Here is a 21,944-nt window from a genome sequence, read left to right as displayed (position 1 = left end):
TTGGATATTGTTTTTGATGGATATCTGTGTTGTGGATGCACCTTGCCAATCTGAGGCTTGCCTTTTCCCTTCATTCAGTGTCTTTGGTTGTATACAAGTTTAAAATTTTCATGTTATATTTATGAAAAAAAATTTCTTTAAATTAAAAGAATCTCGCCTGACCTGTGGTGGTGCAGTGGATAAAGTGTCAACCTGGAAATGGTGAGGTCGCTGGTTCGAAACCCTGAGCTTGCCTGGTCAAGGCACATATGGGAGTTGATGCTTCTAGCTCCTCCTCCCTTCTCTCTCTCTCTCTGTCTCTCTCTCCTCTCTCTCCCTCTCTGTCTCTCTCTCTCTCTCCTCTCTAAAAATAAAAAAATAAAATAAAAATAAAAATAAAAAAAAAAAAGAATCTCTGTGTGTGTCTGATTAAGTAAATTTTCTCTGCCCCAGGGCATGAATGATATATTTCTATATTTTCTTCTAAAATAATAAAAAAAAAGTTTTGCTTTCAGTGTGAAATTTCTATATAGTCTAATGAAGAGATATAATTTGTTTTTCAATTGGGCTAACCAGTTTTTAGCACTTTTTCTCATTTTTCTTCTTTTATTTTTTCCAAATGAGAGGAGGGGAGACAGAGAGACAGACTCCCACATGCGCCCTGACCAGGATCCACCAGGCAACCCCTATCTGGGGCCAATGATCTGCCCATCTGGGGCCATGCTCTCAATAGAGCTATTTGTAGTGCCTGAGGCAAAGGCTACATGGAGTCATCCTCAGTACCCCCACCAATGCACTTGAACCAATCGAGCCATGGCTGTGGGAGAAGAAAAGAAAGAGAGAAAAGGGGGACAGGAGGCGTGGAGAAGCATATGGTTGCTTCTCTTGTGTGCCCTGACTAGGAATTGAACCCAGGACATCCTCACACAAGGCCAACACTCTACCACTGAGCCAACTGGCCAGGGCCCTCATTTTTTTTTTTAATTTGGTAAAATATACACAACATAAAATTTGCCATTTTAGCCATTTTTAAGTATATGGTTCTCTAGCATTAACTACATTCACAGCGTTGTGCAACTATGACCACCGTCTATCTCCAGAACTTTTTCATTTTTCCCGACTGAAACTCTGTGCCCATCAAACACTAACTCCCTCCCTCAAGCCCTGGTAACCACCTTTCTACATTCTGTTTCTATGAATTTGATGGCTCTGGTACCTCATATAGATGGAATCATACAGTACTTGTCCTTTTGTGTTTGGTTTCTGGAACTTAGTATAATGTCTTCAGAGTTTATATTGTTGCATGTGTCAGGATTTTCTTCCTTTTCTAAGGCTGAATACTATTTCATTTGTGTATAAATCACATTTGTTTGTTCATCCATTAGTGGACATTTCAGTTGTTTCTACCTTTTGGCTATAGTGAATAATGCTGTTGTGTAAAAACTATACAAACACATGTCCAGGTCCTTGCTTTTAGTTCTTCTGAGTGTATACCCAGAAGTGGAATCTTCTCTCCAGGATAAGAAAATATTATGCACAGAACTGAATATGACCAAAATGGGTAGATAGTGCAAAGAGTTCCTCCTATATGTCCGCACTTCCCCATCCTCAATTTGCCATTATAATATTTTGCATCGCTGTGGTACACTTGTTACAACTGCTAAATCAATATTGATACATTATTATTATTATTGTATTTTTTTGTTTATTTATTTATTTATTTTACAGAGACAGAGAGAGAGTCAGAGAGAGGGGTAGATAGGGACAGACAGACAGGAACGGAGAGATGAGAAGCATCAATTATTGTTTTTTCGTTGTGACACCTTAGTTGTTCATTGATTGCTTTCTCATATGTGCCTTGACCTGGGCCTTCAGCAGACCGAGCAACCCTTTGCTTGAGCCAGCGACCTTGAGTCCAAGCTGGTGAGCTTTGCTCAAACTAGACGAGCCCATGCTCAAGCTGGAGACCTCGGGGTCTCGAACCTGGGTCCTTCCGCATCCCAGTCCAATGTTCTACCCACTGCGCCACCACCTAGTCAGGCTATTGTATTTTTTTGAAGTTAGAAGCGGAGAGGCAGTCAGACAGACTCCTGCATGCGCACAACCGGAATCCACCCAGTATGCCCAGCAGGGGTCCACGCTCTGCCCATCTGAGGCGTCCATCCATTGTGGCCAGAGCCATTCTAGTGCCTGAGGCAGAGGCCGTGGAGCCGTCCTCAGTGCCCAGGCCAACTTTGTTCCAGTGGAGCCTTAGCTGCAGGAGGGGAAGAGATATAGAGAGGAAGGAGGGGGCAGGGGAGAGAAGCAGATGGGTGCTTCTCCTGTGTGTTCTGGCCAGGAATTGAACCCGGGACTTCCACATGCCAGGCCGACGCTCTCTATAGCTGAGCCAACTGGCCAGAGCCTTGATACATTATTGTTAACTTAAGTTCATAGTTTATACTAGGCTTCACTCTATGGGACATAATTCTATGGGTTTTTACAAATGTATGTTATGTGTCATTAAGGTCATTACATGGCATTTCATGTGATGTCATTGCAATATCATACAGAATAATTTCATTGCTCTAAAAATCTTCTGTTGTTCTTTCCTTTCTCCACCTGTGCTTCTGGTAACCACTGGTCATTTTACTGTGTCTATAGCTTTGGCTTTTCTAGAATGTCATATAGTTGGGATTGTACTGTATGTAGTCTTTTATATTGGTATCTTTTACTTATTAGCATTATGCATTTAAGGTTCCTTGATATCTTTTCCTAACTTGATAGCTCTTTTTATTTTTGGGGGGGACAGAGAGGGACAGATAGGGACAGACAGATAGGAAGGGAGAGAGATGAGAAACATTAATTCTTTGTTGAGCCACCTTCATTGTTCATTGATTGCTTTCTCATATGTACCTTGACCCAGGGACTACAGCAGAGCGAGTGACCCCTTGCTCAAGCCAGTGACCTTGGGCTTCAAGCCTGCAACCTTTGTGCTCAAGCCAGAGACCCTCCTCTCAAGCTGGTGAGCCTGTGCTCAAGTCAGCAACCTCGGGTTTTGAACCTGGGTCCTCTGCATCCCAGTCCGACGTTCTATTCACTGTGCCATCGCTTGGTCCGGCGATAGCTCTTTTTTTTTTTTTTTGTCGCTGAATAATATGAAAATACCACAGCTTATTTATCAATTCACATATTGAGGGACATTTTGGTTACTTCCAATTTTTGGTAATTATGAATAAAGGTTCTGTTAATACTAGTGTGCAGGTTTTTGTGTGGACATAAATTTTCAACTCTTTTGAATAAATACTTAGGAGCATGATTTCTGGGTTGTATGGTTAGAGTAGGTTTAGCTTTGTAAGAAACTATCTGTCTTCCAAAGTAGTTGTACAATTTTGCATTCCCGATAATTAAAAAAATTATATTCTAGAGCCCTAAATGTATTTAAAAATAAGTCTTTGTCAAACTGTTCTGTAAAATTAAATTTCATCTGGAATGAATTCATATTCCAGTTGTTGCTTTTGTTGACTTTCTTAGCATTATATTTCTTTGTGTGTTTTGAAATCTTGATTTACAAACTCATTTGAGTGTTTGTGCTTTTGACTTTGTTTTTCTTATCCCTGTGCTCACCCTTCTCTGTGTAGTGATATCTTAGGTGCTTTCATTGACTTACTGGAACTTAATAAAAAATCAGATATGATAATGATGGGTCAAGGGTCCTGCTCTTTGAGGTAATTGAAGCTCTTTTAGATCCACTCACAAAGTATATGAATGTCTTGGTTCAGTTCCTGGTCACGAGTCTATGTTTTGTCCTCCCATTTTTTAAGCCCAGAGTATTGCATAAACTATATAATTCTAGACAGAGACTGACAGCGGTAATTTTTAGCTTCCTTTCAGCTCCAGCCTCATCCTGGGCTTTAAACTGTGAGTCTGGTTCAGATGTCTCCTGTTTCTTCAGGTCCTTTGCTCTGTGTGTCACTCTTGCCCTGCAGGAAATACACACCTACATTTGGACTCAGCGTCCAGCAAGTCTGTAGCTTCAGTCCCACTCCCAGTTTTGTGTGTCTGTTCTGTTTTGGATCCAAATGGAGGTTGTTAAACCTTCTTAACTCATTTAAACTTTTTTAAAAAATGTTTTATCTGTTACTCTGTATTTGAGCAGAGGGGATGCATGCAAGTGTCTATTTACTGATCTGCTTTGGCTAGATTTAACTGGCCAGGTTTTTTCTAAACTTTATACCACTTATTTTGTTTTCTGTGTTATTGCGATACATACCTAGACCCTTCAGTACAAAAGTTGAATAGTAGTGATGATAACGGGCACTTTTATTTTCTTGGATTGGAATGCTTCCAATATTTTACTGTTAGATGTCATACTTACTGAAGGTTTCTGGTAGATGTCTTTGTCAACTTAAGGAAGATTTCTTCTGTTCTTGGTTTGTATTTTTATTGGGTATTGAATTTTATCAAGGGTTTTTTGGGGGCTTTTGTTGAAATTACCATTGAATTCTCTTTAATATGTTAAGAGTAGGAGAACCCTGGTCTGTTAGCTCAGTTGGTTAGAATGTCATCTGATACGCCAGGGTTGTGGGTTTGATTCCTGACAGGACACATACAAGAATCAACTGATGAATACATAAATAAGTGGAATAACAAATTGATGTTTTTTTCTCTCTTTTATTCTCACTCTAAAATCAATTTTTCAAAAGTAGGAGAGAGCATTTTTGAGTTATGTATGCCAAAAGAAGCATACATTGTATATATGATATATTTTTAATGCATTTTTAACAAAAAACAAACCTTTAAAAAAAAACACATTTTATTCTTTTTTTTTATTATTAAGTGAGAGGCGAAGAGGCAGAGAGACTCTCATGTGCACTCGGACCGGGATCCACCTGGCAAGCCTCCTACAGGGCAATACTCTGCCCATCTGGGGCCATTGCTTTGTTGCTTGACAACCGAGCTATTTTAGCACCTGAGGTGAGACCATGGAGCCATCCTCAGTGCCCGGGCCAACTTGCTTGAACCAATCCAGCCATGGCTGCAGGAGAGAGAGAGGGTTGGGGAGAAAGGGGGAGGGGTAGAGAAGCAAATGGTCGCCTCTCCTGTTTGCCCTGACTAGGAATCAAACCTGGGACTTCTACTCTGGGCTGATGCTCTACCACTGAGCCAGCTGACCAGGGTCCACATTTTTATTTTGAAGTTTTGTATATTAACAACATTATATATAAGCTAAAACAGGACTAAAATGCAGTAATAATCAGGTTTGGACTAAATATTCTTTAAAAAAATTTTTTGTATTTAGAAATGAGATTTAATGGGGTGACCTTGGTTCACAGGAACACATAGGTTTCAGGTATACATCTCTATAGCAACTGTACATTGATTTGAGTGCCCATCACCCAATGGTCTAAATATTCTTGTAACTAAGCCTCACTATACTGACAAAAGTACTCATTAAAAAAAAATTTTTTTTTTTTTTGCTGTCTGGGACACTGCAAGGACATTTTCATCCCCTAACCATTTTAGCTTTTTACTGGCTTCTTTTTCTAGACTCTTGACTTCCCCTTTTTAACTTCTGTCTTTCCCTGGTTTGTCTCCTCTTGGCAGAGAGAGACTTTTTTCTGCAAGTAATAATATTATCTTCTATGAGGCTACTTTGTGTCAAGGAATTTTCATGGATAATGGCTACTTTTTAATTTTTACAACTTTGGGAGCTAGATATAGTATCTCCACTGTATAGTTGAGGCAGTTGAGCTCAGAGAAGTTAAAATTTGTTTGGGGTTGCACAGCTAATCAGTGACAGGGTTAGTATTTGAACCCAGCTTGGACTTCAAAGCACATGTTCTTTCTACATGCTGTCTCTGAACCAGACTGTTTTATATTCCATTCAACTTTGGCTTTGCCTTTTGGCTTACCCATATGATTCCTCAGTATGGTGATGTGACCACTTTGTGTCTCCAATATGATTTCCTTAAGAGACTTTCTCTCTAGTCAGATACCTTGTTGCTTTTAAGCAGTCTGAATGACTAAACCTTCCTTCACTGCACAAACAGAAATAGAGTAAATAGTGTCATAGTTAAGCCTGTGGGCTCTGGAGTAAAATTATTTTGGTTGGACCTTGGGTTTATTTTTTTAAATTCTTTAAACATTATGCAGTATTAGTTCTCCAAGAGGTCTAGAAAATATACTAGTGAATACCTGTGTACATACCACTTAACTGAAGAAACTAGGCTCCTTTTAAAGGCGAACTCCTGTGTAACTCCCAATTGTACTCTCCTCTTCTTCTGAGGAAACCGCCACTCTGAATTGGAGGCTTTTCATTTCTGTACATATTTTCATACTTTTGTTACTTAAATAGCCCTAAAATGTATAATAGTTTTGCATTTAAAAAAACTTCTATCAACAGTATTAATTACATATTTTTGTAACTTTATCTCTCAACATTATATGTAATAATTACTTATATGGATATATGTAGCTCTAGTGCATGTATTTTCTTGGCTGGATAGGATTCTGTTGTTTGACTATATCTCAGTTTACTTTTATATTTCCCTGAGGATTAGCAGTTTGTTATGATTTTTTTTTTTTTTTTTGCTATTACAAACAGTGCTGCTGTGACAGTTCTTGTCACATCTCCTCATGCGCACATGCATGTGTTTTAGCATGTGTACCTAGGAGAAACCACTGGCTTGTGTTCCATGCACATCTTCAACTTTAGTGGATATTGCTAAATTCTTCCCCGAGGTGGTCTTATCAGTTAATGTTCACTCCAGTGTTGGGTGGCTTCTATTGTTTCCCTGCCTTGTCAACCGTTGTTATACTTTATCATTTTTGCAAATCTGCTTGATGTACAATGTAATCTTATTTTGGTTTTTAATATGTTTTTCTGATTACTAGAAAGTTTGGATATTGCTGTAGGTTTTTATTGGCTCTTTAGGTTTCTGTGATTTGCTTGTTTTCATCCTTTACCTGTTTTCTATTCTATTTTTCATACTGATTTATAATTTTTACTACATTTTGGATGCTAGTATTCTACTAGATGGCTTCAAATGTTTTCTTTCAGTTTGCAGCTTATCTTATAAAACACTTTTAAAGTTATAATCTTTTGATATACAAAATTGTAAATTTGTGGTTTTAAATTTATTGTTTATGAAATCTTCCCTACAGACCACAGACATGGAAAATTTATCCTAGTGTTCTTTTATAGAAAGGTGGACCGGGAGTTAGGAGTTATGGATTTGTATTTTAATTTCTTTATTGTAAAGTACAGTAATATGCTGGGACAAGACATTTACTTATTTGGATGTGCAAAGTAGGGGGTCTGGGCTAGGTTACTTCTAAGCCCTCATAGTCTGATTCTCGATTGCTTTGCCTGTGGGTTTTGTGGTTTATAATCATTACTACCAATGTGTTAACTGAAATCAAAGCTGTGAGAACTCAGAAAAGAAATTGTTAACATCCAGGATTTGGATGTGAAGGCTGCATATTATGCTCAAAAAGAAATACAAATAGTTTGATTTAGGTTGGAACACATTATTTTTTTAAGTGAGAGGAAGGGAGATAGATACCCACATGCACCCCGACCGGGATCCACCCAGTGACCCCTGTCTGGGGCTGATGCTCTGCCCATCTGGGGCTGATGCTTGCAACTGGGCTATTGTTAGCTCCTGAGGCAGAGGCTCCACTGAGCCATTCTCAGTACCAGGGACCAATACACTTGAATCAATTGAGCCATAGCTGCAGGAGGAAAAGAGAGTGAAAGAGAGTGAAAGAGAGAGAAAGAGAGAGAGACAGAGAGACAGAGAAGGGGAGGGGAGGGGTGGCGAAGCATATGGTCACTTCTCCTGTGTGCCCTGACCAGAAATTGAACCCAGGACTTCCACATGCTAGGTCGACGCTCTACCACTGAGCCAACTGGCCTGGGCTGGTTGGAACACATTTAATGGGTCTTATTTATTTTATGAATTCCAAAATCATTTGAAGACGTAATTTTTATATGTCTTTCTTAAAAATTTTTCTTTAGGGACAAGCTTAATTATAGAAATAACAAGGATACTTTTTCTGAAGTGTAACTATGAAAACTAGAGCTTTGCATGTCATTTTCAAATGCACCTTTTTTTTATTCATATGCTTTTATTATTTCCTTATATAAGTAGTTTAGTGTCTTTGCTTAGAACTAAAATTTCCTCTTAAGAACTAAGCAGTCCTTGGTAGATTTTAGGAAAAATTATTAGGTTTGTCTTTAGTGGACTTGAGGCACCTGTTTCTCCTTTTTGTGACTTATCTTTCCCCCTATTTTCCTATATTCTCTCTCTCTCTCTTTTTTTTTTTTTTTTTACAGAGGCAGAGATAGAAAGGGACAGACAGGAACGGAGAGAGATGAGAAGCATCAATCATCAGTTTCTCGTTGCGCATTGCGACTTCTTAGTTGTTCATTGATTGCTTTCTCACATGTGCCTTGACCGTGGGCCTTCAGCAGACCGAGTAACCCCTGCTGGAGCCAGCGACCTTGGGTCCAAGCTGGTGAGCTCTTTGCTCAAGCCAGATGAGCCCGCGCTCATGCTGGCGACCTCGGGGTCTCAAACCTGGGTCCTTCCGCATCCCAGTCCGACGCGCCACCACCTGGTCAGGCTTTCCTATATTCTCTTAATTATTTCTTGGCCACATTGCATTTCTACTACTTTATCTTCTTTCACTTTTATTAAAAACTTTGTTAACTATTCCAGGTTTCTGATGCTTCATACGATTAATAACAAAATATTTACTCTTTATCCAAGTCTATATTTTTATACTTTTAAATGAATCAGAGGAAATGTAAATTAAGTAAGACAAAGGAGCCTTGATTACAGATTTCTAGTCTAGGCATCATCCAAGAGGGAAAGTACATAATAACACCACCACCACTAATAATAATAATAATAATAATGGCTAACATTTATTAGGCTCTTAGTTTGCACCAGGCGCTGTGATTTTATTTTTTATTTTTACTTTTTTTTAGTGAGAGAGCGAGAGAGAGAGACAGGGACAGGAAGGGAGAGAGATAAGAAGCATGAACTTGTAGTTGTGTCACTGTAGTTGTTCACTGATTGCTTCTAATACGTGCCTTGACCCCAGGGATCCAGCCCAGCCAGTGACTTTGGGCTTGAGCCAGTGACCTTGGGCTTTAAGCCAGCAACCTTGGGCTTCAAGCCAGCGACCATGGGATCATGTCGATGATCGTATGCTCAAGCTGGCAACCCTGTGCTCAAGCCGGATGCGCTTATGCTCAAGCCGGTGACCTTGGGGTTTTGAACTTGGGTCCTCAGTGTACTAGGTCGATGCTCTATCCACTGCACCACTACCAGTCAGGCAGGCACTGTGGTTTTACCGCCCTGTGAGGTTCTTTTTGCTATACAGGATTCTGAGTGGTAGTGTAGTACAGTATTTGAATGTTTATTTATTTATTTTTTGTGGCAGAGACTGAGTCAGAGAGGGACAGACAGACAGGAAGGGAGAGAGATGAGAAACATCAATTCTTTGTTGCAGTTCCTTAGTTGTTCATTGATTGATTTCTCATATGTGCCTTGACCGGGGGGCTACAGCAGACTGAGTGACCCCTTGCTTGAGCCAGCAACCTTGGGCTCAAGCTAGTGAGCTTTGCTCAGACCAGATGAGCCCGTACTCAAGCTGGCAACCTCGGGGTCTCAAACCTAGGTCCTCCATATCCCAGTCCAGTGCTCTGTGTACTGTGCCCACTGCCTGGTCAGGCTGAATGTTTTTTATTGGAACCTATTTCTCAGATTTGTAAAATAGAAATTCTCTAGGGTTTTATAGACATTTACTTTTCCTGGCATCTTTTATTTCTAATCTGAAAGAGAAGAGAAAAGAAGAAGTATTAGAGGAAGGATGGTGGAGCATTTTCCTGAAATAAGGAAGTTCTCTTAAAGGGAAGTTTGACTGGTTACAGCTAGTGCTTAGTAATGACAATCTCAGTCATCTCTGAGTTCTTTTTTTTTTTTTTTTGACAGAGACACAGATAGGGACAGACAGACAAGAGGGAGAGAAATGAGAAGCATCAATTCTTTGTCGTGTCACCTTAGTTCACTGATTGCTTTCTCATATGTGCCTTGATTGGGGGGGGGGCTGCAGCAGAATGAGTGACCCCTTGCTCAAGCCAATGACCTTGGGCTCAAACCAGTGACCTTGGGCTTCAAGCCAGCAAACTTTGGGCTCAAGCTAGCGACAATGAGGTTACGTCTATGGTCCCATGCTCAAGCCAGTGACCCTGCGCTCAAACCAGATGAGCCCACGCTCATGCCGGATGAGACCACGCTCAAGCCGGCGACCTCAGGGCCTCAAACCTGGGTCCTTTATGTCCCAGTCTGACACTCTATCCACTGCAGTCATCTCTGACTTCTTAATTAACTGGTCATCCAGAGAAAACCTGACAGTTGTTTTGCTGAGGGACAGTAAACTTGCACAAGAAGTTTTTTTTTAATTTTTTTACAGGGACAGAGAGAGTCAGATAGAGGGATAGATAGGCACAGAGAGACAGGAACGGAGAGAGATGAGAAGTATCAATCATCAGTTTTTCGTTGCAACGCCTTAGTTGTTCATTGATTGCTTTCTCATTATGTGCCTTGACCGTGGGCCTTCAGCAGACTGAGTAACCCCTTGGTCAAGCCAGTGACCTTGGGTCCATGCTAGTGAGCTTTTTGCTCAAGCCAGATGAGCCCACACTCAAGCTGGCAACCTTGGGGTCTCGAACCTGGGTCCTTCTGCATCCCAGTTTGACGCTCTATCTACTGCGCCACCGCCTGGTCAGGCCACAAGAAGTTTTGATACCTGAATGCTTTGAAGTAAATGAAAACTGGAATGGTCACATTAACAAAAAGAGTCCAGGGAAATGAAGGATAGTTAACATTTGGGTGCAGTAGAGACATATTGGAAACATTTCTAGACCTGCTGTTCCCTTTAGTTTTTACTACCTGCAGATGTAGTCTAACTCTAGAACATATTGCTTCCCAGATAGGACTAAGAAGAACCCAGACGTTTTGTTACTCTAGCTTCACACCGGGTTTAACTATGAATTAAGTTCTGATTCACACCACAATTGGGGGACCTGTATTCTTTTCTTTCCTGGAATCCTGGTGTTTGTCCTGAAGGGGTGATGTGGCACAGTGGAAAGAGTGAACTTTCAAGTCAAGTCCATTGCCTAACTCCACAGATTACTAGCTTTCTAGCCTTAGGCCAAGTTAACTAGCCACTTAGGCTCTAAGTTTACTCACTTAAGTCTACTATCCATATTCCTCATTTACTCCTTGTTCTTGTTTTTTTGTTGTTGTTGTTGTTGTTTTTTTTTAGATTAATGGTTTTCAAAGTGGGAGGTATGCAAAAATGATCCGCTAGGTAAGGTGTAGCAAGAAAATATGGGCAGTTAACTTTTACTAATATTTAATCCATTGATTGGCACTTTACTCCCATCTTTATGTCTGATGGTACACATCAGATAAGCGAGGTAACCTGAGCAGAGGGAATAGGGGACACCTCAGCCTATTGGAACTGATATGTGAACCTCCTTATTTATTTGCTTATAGTCTGTCAGACATATTGTATAGTTCACCTCTACTTGGGTTAGTGGTCTTTCAGATTCCATTATCTGATTGGAATGAAACGAGCCTTACTCAGTAGACAAAGGGCTTTAAAAGATTCCTACAAAGAAACTGCAGATTGAAGTTTCAGATTCAACTGAAGATTGAAGAAATAATGCTAGGACACGTGAACAGCAAGAGAAAAGCAGAGCCGACACTTCTGTTTATATTATGGGCGTGCGGTGAGTAAATCGCAAAGTACAGAAAGAATGATAATCTAAGCAGATTGAAGTGGAACAAAAACCCATAAATTTGTTTAAAATGCTATTTGATATGTGAATTTATTTATATATACCATTGAGTATATCATGCCTTAGATATTCACTAATGAGAGTATGAAGCTAATAATGTTATCAGTTGAGATACTTTAAACATTCAGAATATGAAGGCAAAGGTATTGAACTTTTCCTCATCCCAGTCCGATGCTCTATCCACTGCGCCATGGCCTGGTCAGGCAAAGTTATTGAACTTTTTCAGTGATGGCTACAGTCAGGTGTTAATTAATCGAGGACCTTAAAATTTTTTTTTGTTTTTTTTTGTTTTTTTTTTTAATTTTTTTTTTTTTTTATTCATTTTAGAGAGGAGAGGGAGAGACAGAGAAAGAGAGAGAGAGAGAGAGAGAGAGAGGAGAGACAGAGAGAGAGAGAAGGGGGGGAGGAGCTGGAAGCATCAACTCCCATATGTGCCTTGACCAGGCAAGCCCAGGGTTTCGAACCGGTGACCTCAGCATTTCCAGGTCGACGCTTTATCCACTGTGCCACCACAGGTCAGGCAAGGACCTTAAAATTTTAACTTAATTATATATTTTTAGAAGTTTCATGGAGATTTCTTACTTCAGGAGTACAAAACAAAAAGCCACAAACCTTTGTTATTCCTGTTTTGGTAGTAGTGGCTGAAATAATATATAGACAAATTAATGATTTTAGTTTGGTGAACTGCATCCTTTGTTAGCAAATATTGTTGCAATATTCATCAGAGACATTGCTGAAGATTTGAAGTTATAAATATTTACCGAATTATGGAGTTTGTGAGAGTTTTTGTTCATTTGGGTAAAAGTACAGAACTAACGGTATTTGGTATACTTCATTTTATTAATAAAATATGCGAAGACCTGCTTCCCTCCTATCCACCAAACCATTGAAGAAAAGGTTCACCAGAGAATATATTCAGAGTAAAGGACTTACCATTTTATTATAAAATAGGATGTATAATAGCATCAAGAAGACTACAGTGTACCCGGAACCCAGCCTAATAAATGAACTGTAGCTACTAGAGTTGGTATCCCTCTGCGGTGACTTTATTCTGCTCTATCTCCAGAGGTACCACTTTTCTGAATTTGGTGATGCATGTTTCATGTGCACTTGAAAAGAATTTGTAGTTTGTTATTATTGGGTGACATAATTGTCAATTAGATCTAGTTGGCTGATGGTGCTGTTCAGTCCTTCATGGCCTTCTTGACTTCCTACATGTGTTGGTCATGGAGGAGTGTTGAAGTCTCCAAGCATACGTATAGGTTTGTCTAATTCTCCTTTCCATTCTATCAGTTTTTGCTGAGTGTATTTTGAGGCATTATGGTTAGGAGTGTAGGCATTTAGGATTGTTATGTCCTCTCAGGGAATTCAGTATATTACAGGCCCAACAATACAATTTTATAGGTATAATTTTATGTGCTTTTTAAGTCAGTTAAGAGGATAGAAAGAAATGAATATGTGTTTGTACTTGTACTGTCTTTTTTTTTTTTTTTTTTTAAGTGAGAGGAGGGGAGATAGTTTGACATTCCTGCATGTGCCACGACCAGATCTACCTGGCCACACCTGTCTGGGGCCAATGGCTGCTGAGCTATCCTCAGTGCCTGAGGCCAATGCTCAGACCAACCAAGCCACTGGCTGCGGGAGGGAAAGAGAGAGAGAAGGGAGAGAGAGAAGAAAAGAGAAGCAGATGGTCGCTTCTCATGTGTACCCTGACCGGGGATCGAACCCAGGACCTCCATGAGCCAGGCTGACACTCTATCCACTGAGCAAACTGGCCAGGGCCTAGAAATCTTAGATTTACAAATAAAAAGAAAGAACATAATGGTCTCATGTACCCTGTTCTGTTATTAACTTCTTACATTAGTATATTTGTTACAGTTAACGAACCAGTGATGATGCGTTATTACTAACTAAAATCCGTACTTTATTCAGATTTCCTTAGTGTTTACCTAATGGCCTTTTTCTGTCCCACCATCCCCCTCCAGGGTACTGCATTTCTTGTAGTTGTCATGTATTCTTAGATGTCTCTTGGTTTTGTCAGTTTCTCAAACTTTACTAATCACGTTTTTGATGAATTTGAGAAGTGCCGGTAAGGTATTTGTAGATTATCCCTCAATGGAGAGCTGCCTGATGTTTTTCTCATGACTAAACTGGGCTCATGTGCTGTGAGGAGTAAGACCACAGACGGAAAATGCCGTTTTCATCACATCCTGTCGAGGATATACAGTGTCAGCATGGTGTCTCACTATGGTGTTGGACTGCACTGGCTGAGGGAGTGCTTTTCATTCAGGTTTCTCCACTGTCAGGTCATGTCCCCTCCCTCTTCATGCCGCTGTCTTTGTGAGGGTGTCACTTAGGGAGTGGGGGCTGTGCTTCCCTTTCTCTAGGGCTGAGCACGGACATCACTTACTGGGAATTTTTCACAGTATAGTTGTCCATTCTTTTTCATTTAATATCAGTATTAACTGATAGATATGTAGTACTATGGATATTTATTTTGTTGCTGAAATTGTTCCAGCTTTGGCCATTGGGTGTTCTTTCAGTCGGCTTTTGTGTCCCTTTGATATATCCCTATCATATGATTTTTTTCCTCCCAGAACTTCCTCACTTTTTACATTACAAGGTACTCCAGGCTCATCTTGTATATTTCTTGCCTCAATCATTTCTCCTGGTTCCTTTTATTGGAGAACGGTATTATAACCCAAAATTTGGGCACTAGGTATGCTCACTGCTACTGAGATATTGTTATTTCTATGCCATCTCAGTTGATAGGGTAAGGACATCTGTGGATACTAATCCATGCATATATACATGTCTATAATTACTTCTATGTTAAGTGAAACATCATCTTATACTGATGTCTGCAATTGTAATCTATTACTACATGGATCATTTTAGCTTCTCACTTTGCTTATCTGTAACCTCACACTCCACCTAATGCCATCCCTTTAGATAATCATTCAATTCCAGTACACATGCATAGCAGTATTAGAACTGGTAACTTATATAACCTGTGAAACTAGAGTACAGTAGTACTTAGGTATATTCTGTTTTGCTTTTAGTCTTACAGACACCATTCATTTCCAGAGTTACTTGGATCACTTCCTTTACCCCGCTCCCTTCAGTGAGGTTGTTTCATACATTTGTAATACAGGTAAGATTGTTTTGTCCCATTCTGCATGTCATCCTTGGACCCTCAGATATCCTAAAGGATTTAATAAAAATGTACACATACTCTGTGTTGTAAATTTTTATTGTTATTTATTTTTTTTGATTTTAGAAAGAGAGAAGAAGGGGGAGAAAGAAAGAGAAAGAAAAAAGAGAGAGAAGCATTCATTTGTTCCACTTAGTTGTGCATTTATTGTGGGCTTCCCATATTTGCCTTGACTGAGGATAGAACCTGCAACCTTGGTGTTTCCAGATGATGCTCTAACCAACTGAGCTAACCAGCCAGGGCTTCTGTGGGTTTTGACAAATGCATACTGTCATGTCTCTACCAGTATAGTATCATGGAAGTTTCACCACATAAAAGTCAGTGCTTCACCTACTCATTCCTCTTCCCTTTCCCCCACATCTGTCAACCAAAGATCATTTTACCATTTCTCTAGTTTTGTTTCTTCACACATCCACCACCTCACATAGTTACCTTTTTTGTGTGTATGGTGAGAATGTTTAAGATCTACTCTCAGCAAATTTCAAGTATAAAGTATGGTATTATCAACTGTAGCCACCATGCTGTGCATTCAGTTTCTATCTTTTTCTTTTTTTTCGGTTTCCATCTTAAACCAAAAGTTCATATCCTTTGACCAACATCTCTCCATCTCCCCCACCCCTGAGCCCCTGGCAAATTGTTCTACTCTGCTTCTGTAATGAGTTTACCTCCCCCACCCCATAGTATTAGATTCCACAGATGAGTGGGTTGTACAATATTTGTTTTTCTATGCCTGGAACATTTCACTTTGTGCTCTTTTTAATTGGGTGGAATGCAGCTCCTGAGTAGGGTGACGAGGATCCACTGAAGATGGAACGTGTTTGAATAAATGCACCTAGTGGACTTCTCTGTGTGTCCACAGGATGAATGGCAGGAAGAAGGGGGCACAGAGTCCTGAGATCACAGCATCACAGCGTTTTATTTGTGCATTCATGTGGACAGAAATTTTGGCAGTTGAAATGGGAAAAAAGGGTGGATGGATATGAGGGTGATTATGAGGAAGGAAATGGCAGGGTTTGAAATCAGAGTCAGTATGTGAAGGGAATGATAGGAGGTTTGGTTATCTCTAGATTATGAGGCCAAGAAAAGGCGATGTGCCAGGAGTCCAAGTGGAAGGAAGTGCAGAGAGTACAGTACTATGTTAATGCCAGTGTTGATCTTCAAGGTTATGTCAGGAAGGCAAGGATATATAATCAGGCATGTCAGTAGGATTAGATCTTTGCTGAGTGGAGCTGTTAAAATCATAATCACAAAGATGTAGGTCTTAGTAGCCACAGCATTGGGATGGAGCCACCTCTCACTAAGGCCTAGGAAAATAATTTATAGTTATTTTAGTTTATGTGTACCCCGTAAGTTTTATGTCATAACAAGTATAAGGTTGACTGAAATGAAGATTCACTGTTATAAGTTCCCCAGGAGCTGACTCTTAGACCAGGATTTGAGTGCAAGCATTTTGTTTTGGAGGTTATCCCAGGAAATACCAGTAGCGGGCCGAGAAGTGAAATAGCAAATAAAAAGGGCTTGTTATCAAGCAAGTTACCACTGTAGCGCTCTAGGAGCCCGTGTAGAACCTGTCTTCAGAGTTGTACCCCTTGAGAGGGTAAGGTAGGTGGTTATATACTGACCCCATCAATCCTAGCTAAGACTGTCCCATGGAGTGGTAAATCTATAGTATTTCAGGCCGGTCACATGTAACAAAATGGACTTCAAAGTTCAGAGAAGCCCTCAGATTAAAAAGAGAGAGAGAAAAAAAGCAGACATGGTCAGTCCAGAACAGACAGAATTGGTAAGGGTTAGGACACACCGACTCCTTCCTTCATGCCCTCCATCCAGTTCTGGCATCTCCAATTCATTTTCTGTAGGGCCTCAATGCCACTGCACCATCTAAACAAATTCCTGCACTTAATCCTATAGAAGCTACTGCAATATTTCCAGGACCTTGAGATGTGCCTGCCATGTAAGAGCTACTTGATAAGCATTTGGCAAATGACTGGTTAGTGAATATATGATTTTTATGCCATTTCAGCAATAAGGAATAAATCTTAGAGTGATGAAAGACTTCTCCAATGACAGACTTCCAGTAATGGAACTCAGGCCCATGTGGGATGAACCTTGTCATTTTGACAGTAGGGACATAATAATTTAACTGTGTAGCCAGACATGTGTAATATTACAATATTAATTACTGTTGCTTTTGGTTGGGTTGGCATACTTATTCTTGAAGAACCAGAGAGTAACTACTGTAGACTTTGCAGTGCAGATGCTCTGTTGCAGCTACAGCTGTGTCATTGGAGCATCTATATATGGTACTTAAACGAATGGGTGTGTTCCAGTAAAACTATTTGCAAAACAGGTGGGGTGGCAGGTCAGACCTGGCCTGGGGCAGGAAGGTTTCTCATTGTCTTTCCTGATATCGGTGGTCTCTGGCCCCCCATGCCGCAGTAATCACACGTGCAGATGAGTGTGCCCTAAACTAGCCCAGCAGTACTTGTAGTTTGGTGGGATGATCCAGAATATGTTTGTATTAATTTTTTCAAAAGTAATCTAGAAATACAAGCAAAATTTAAAATACTGTCACAGAGAATTTAAGGATCTTCAGGAATTCTTAGACCCTACTTTGAGAAAAAGGGATGTGAGGAAATGAGTTATATTGTAAAGGATATTATTATGATATTTTCTGTTTAATCTGTGTGTAGCATTTAAAAATTGTATTGTTTAGTGAGAGACCAAGATTGAGGAAAAGGGAGCAAGCTTTTGAGTATCTTTTTCTTTGTAATTACAGGTTGATGGTGCCAGCTCCTGTTTTTTTCTCTAGGGCCTAGATTTCATTAGTTTTTTGCTATTTCTCATTACTTTTCTTTGGCTTTCTTTCTTTCTGTTTGAAATTTTTTTCCTCTTGGGGACAGATTGTTTAGTCACCATCATGAGTGTTACAGCCTACTTGTTAACATTTCAATGATCTAGAAAAGGACCGGTCTTAATTATCTAAATATTAATTGCAGAATGTTAAGGAATAGATTTACAGTTTAAACTTACTTTTTTTTTTTGACAGAGACAGAGAGAGGGACAGATAGGACAGACAGACAGGAAGGGAGAGAGATGAGAAGCATCAATTCTTTGTTTCAGCACCATAGGTGTTCATTGATTGCTTTCTCATATGTTCCTTGACTGAGGTGTGTGGGAGGAGCTACAGCAGAGCGAATGACCCCTTGCTTAAGCCAGTGACCCACGCTCAAGCCAGTAACCCTGCACTCGAGCTGGCGACCTTGGTGTTTCGAACCTGGGTCTGCGGTGTCCCAGTTGACACTCTATCCACTGCGCACCTGGTCAGGCTCAAACTTTCTTTATTATCTTTATAACTAAACTTCAGCCAGGCACCTTGCTCTAATGGGTATGCAGTTTGCGTGGTCATCATTTAATTTGTGATTCTAACATGTTTGTGAGTGATTTACAACAGTGTAATCTGTTTAGGGAAATGACTTGGCTTATGCTAGTGGTTCTCAACCTTTCTAATGCCGTGACCCCGCAATACAGTTCCTCATGTTGTGGTGACCCCAAACCAAAAAATAATTTTGGTGGCTACTTCATAACTGTAATTTTGCTACAGTTATGATTTGGAATGTAAATACCTGATATGCATTTTGTATTTTCCAATGGCTTTAGGTGACCCCGCTGGGGTCGCGACCCACAGGCTGAGAACCGCTGGCTTATGCTATTTGTTTAGATATTTTTCTTCATAGAATAAGGCAAAGTTCAGCTAAAATTGTCACAGATTTTGTATCAATTAGGTCCATGCAATAGGCTATTTGTGTTCTAGCTTTTTAGACCTAGATATTTGAAAATATGCATCTAAAAGCTGCAGTTATATAAGACGTTTAATGAAAGGGTTGAGATTCTACTTTACCTCTTCCAAGTTGTGTGCCCTTGAACAAGTTAGTCTTCTTTTCTAGACACCTGTTTCCTAATCTATAAAATGGGGGTAATATAATAATAGCAGCCCATCGGATTGATGGGAGGATTAAATGAGATAACACATGGAGAGAGTTTCAGCAAAGTCACTGGCATAGCCTAAGACTGTCAATGTGAATTACTATTACCATGTGATTAAAATGTACATTTAGGAGTTCTTTGAGTGTGGGGATGAATACCTTTTTGTTAAATATAAAAGTAAAATACTTAATTTATATATATATTTTCTATAAGCTCTCTGTTCTTATGTTCTTTATAGTGGCCTTTTATTATAATTATTTTCTAAATTATATTTAGTAACATGTTTACCTATGTAAAATAGTAGAGATATGGGAAACTGTCTCAACTAATCTAATCTAGGACTCTGCAGACAAAATAAAGTTAGAAATAAGACATAGCCCATATTGTCACCATAGGAGGCGTGTATTGTATATATTTAAGTATTGACTTAGTATTTTAGAAATTATCATGTAAAGCAGGGGCCAGGAACCTATGACTCGCAAGCCAGATGTGGCTCTTTTGATGGCTGCATCTGGCTCACAGACACATCTTTAATAAAGAAAATAATAACGTTAAAAATATAAAACATTTTCATGTATTACAATCCATTTCCTACTGCTCATGTTCATGGTTGCGGGTGACTGGAGCCAATCACAGCTGTCCTCCGGGACAACACCAAATTTTTATTGGATAATGCATTACGTACACCGGTCGTTGTATGGCTCTTATGGAATTACATTTTAAAATATGTAGCGTTAAAAAAAAAATGGCGTTCATAGCTCTCTCAGGTTCCTGACCCCTGATGTAAAGAAACAAGAGTTCATCTTTTTTGGTATCAGGCCTCTACTTTATTTTTACTGACATTAAATGTGTATATTCAAGTTGATTTCCTGTACCTCTCTATTCAGAATAGAATGATAAGCCCTTGGTTGAATGGTCAAATTCTACAGTAGTTTATTGTATGTTTCTTTGCCTATAGGATGATTGAGGAAGGTGGGAATAAGCGGAAGACCATGGCAGAGAAGAGGCAGCTGTTCATAGAAATGCGTGAGTCTTGCGTGCTTCTGGAGTCCTTGATTTTATGTGTGGGAATGCTTTTTTTTTTTTAATCAAAAGTTTTAAGTTATAAGCTTTAGAAAGGGAAGAATAGAATTAAAGAATCATAACATTGGAGGACCCCAAGCCAGAGCATATTATTTTAATTGAACTGACTTGAATTGCTTTCTTAAACAAAGTCATAAATAATAAGGCAGAAATGTTACCTAGAGTATCTTTAAGATCAATGCATGCCAGTCAGTCTAGACCTCTCGCTGTAACTTCACTGTTAGCATGAGCTTGCAGGTGGTGATAAATAATTAATATGTCCTATAAGTTACCTATCACTGGATACAAATTCTGAGGTGGAGAAGACTGTTAGGATAACACTTAGAGCAAGAGGAAAAAGTATTAGCATGAATGTGCACTTTGGTATATTACCTTACTGTACAATATTAAATCTTCTGTTAAAAAAAAAGATGGCTGTGAGAAGTGGAGCGGCCCCTAGTGTTTGAAGGGTGACTACTACAAAGTGTTTGGCTTTGTGACTACTTATCTGTGTGCACTTGACTGTGTGACCTTGACTCACGCACTCGTACTTGCTGGATCTCAGATTCCTCTGCCTGAGATAGGGTCACTGGTCTGGGCTAGCGCTTGTGAAATCTTTAAAAAGCCTCTGACCCATTATAAAATTTGTGCTGCTCCGCTGAAGCTGGAGGGGGGAGGCAGGAGCCCAGCCTGGGAGGCTCTAGGTCCTTTCACAGAGTGAAAGCCAGTCTGGGCTTCAAGGGTGAGCACCCAAGAGAGGGAGAGCAGGGCCAGGCTGGCCACCTTCTGTCACCTATCTTCAGATGTCATGCAGTGTCACTTCAGCCACGTTCTGTTCATCAAGGCAGTCACAGTAACCTGCCGATGCAAGGAGAGGGAAATAATCTTTAGTTCTTGATAGGAAGGGACAGCGTAGTGGGAGCATATAAAATACTTGTCTGGAAATTTTGTTATGGCCATTAAAAAAAAAAATACAGGCTGCCAAAGACCTAGAAGGGGACCTTGGTTCCCTCATTTTACAGTGGAGGACATTGAGGCTGAGAAGAGGTATGCAACATGGCCATGGTCATGTTTTGTGGCTGGTGGTCACGCTGGGGCTGGAGTTCAGCTCAGATTCTAGACTTGGGTCTCTCCTACTAGACCACTTCATCCCCCCTTCCTGATATATGTAATTCACACAAATCATGCGTGTTCCTCCCCTCACAGCTGTCTTAGGCTAGCAACAGGATCATGTAGGCAAAACTGCTGGCATAGGCTCTGGCATGAGGTGGGCACACAGAAAGTGTACCCACTTCTGCCTTAGTGTTTATCAGGAGAAGGCTCAGCTGACAAGCTATATGCAGACTGTGCCAACACGATGGGATAGACCTTTCCCCAGCATTTAAAAGCTAAACAGGAGATCCCCTCGAACATGTTTAATTTTCCCTTTTCAGGTGCTCAGAATTTTGATGTCATACGACTATCAACTTACAGAACAGCTTGCAAATTACGATTTGTACAAAAACGATGCAACCGTAAGTCATTTCAATAATATAAAATATTTTAGTATCTTTTAGTCGTATTGTAATTTTAATTGAATTCTTTTGTCTGAAGTATTTATCAGAATAAAAGCTTTGTAGTGAAAAGAAGTTGCATTTTACTGTGTTTGTCCCTCAAAATATTTAATAAACTCAATATATAAATAGTTTTGCCTGACCTGTGGTGGCGCAATGGTTAAAGCGTTGACCTAGAATGCTGAGGTCAGTGGTTCGAAACCCTGGGTTTGCCCGGTCAAGGCACATATGGGAGTTGATGCTTCTTGCTCCTCCCCACTTCTTCCTCTCTTTCTCACCTTTCTCTCTA

At 39.9% G+C, this 21,944-nt stretch overlaps 1 protein-coding gene across 13 annotated transcripts in view; it reads left to right on the top strand.

Moving 5' to 3' along the window:
- Positions 1 to 21,944, top strand: part of DTNB (dystrobrevin beta) — a 194,158-nt gene that overhangs the window by 3,364 nt on the left and 168,850 nt on the right. For all 13 annotated transcript variants that reach the window (XM_066266618.1, XM_066266615.1, XM_066266610.1 and 10 more), the window contains 2 exons: positions 19,999 to 20,066; positions 21,536 to 21,616. In XM_066266618.1, the coding sequence (XP_066122715.1) occupies positions 20,000 to 20,066; positions 21,536 to 21,616 (148 nt within the window). In that variant the 5' untranslated portion in view covers position 19,999. The remainder of the gene's footprint in view (positions 1 to 19,998; positions 20,067 to 21,535; positions 21,617 to 21,944) is intronic.

This window comes from Saccopteryx bilineata, chromosome 3, assembly GCF_036850765.1.
Source record: "Saccopteryx bilineata isolate mSacBil1 chromosome 3, mSacBil1_pri_phased_curated, whole genome shotgun sequence".
Classification (NCBI taxonomy): domain Eukaryota; kingdom Metazoa; phylum Chordata; class Mammalia; order Chiroptera; family Emballonuridae; genus Saccopteryx; species Saccopteryx bilineata.
Note: the sequence above shows the minus strand (reverse complement) of the source record. Positions and strands in the feature narration are given on the sequence as shown.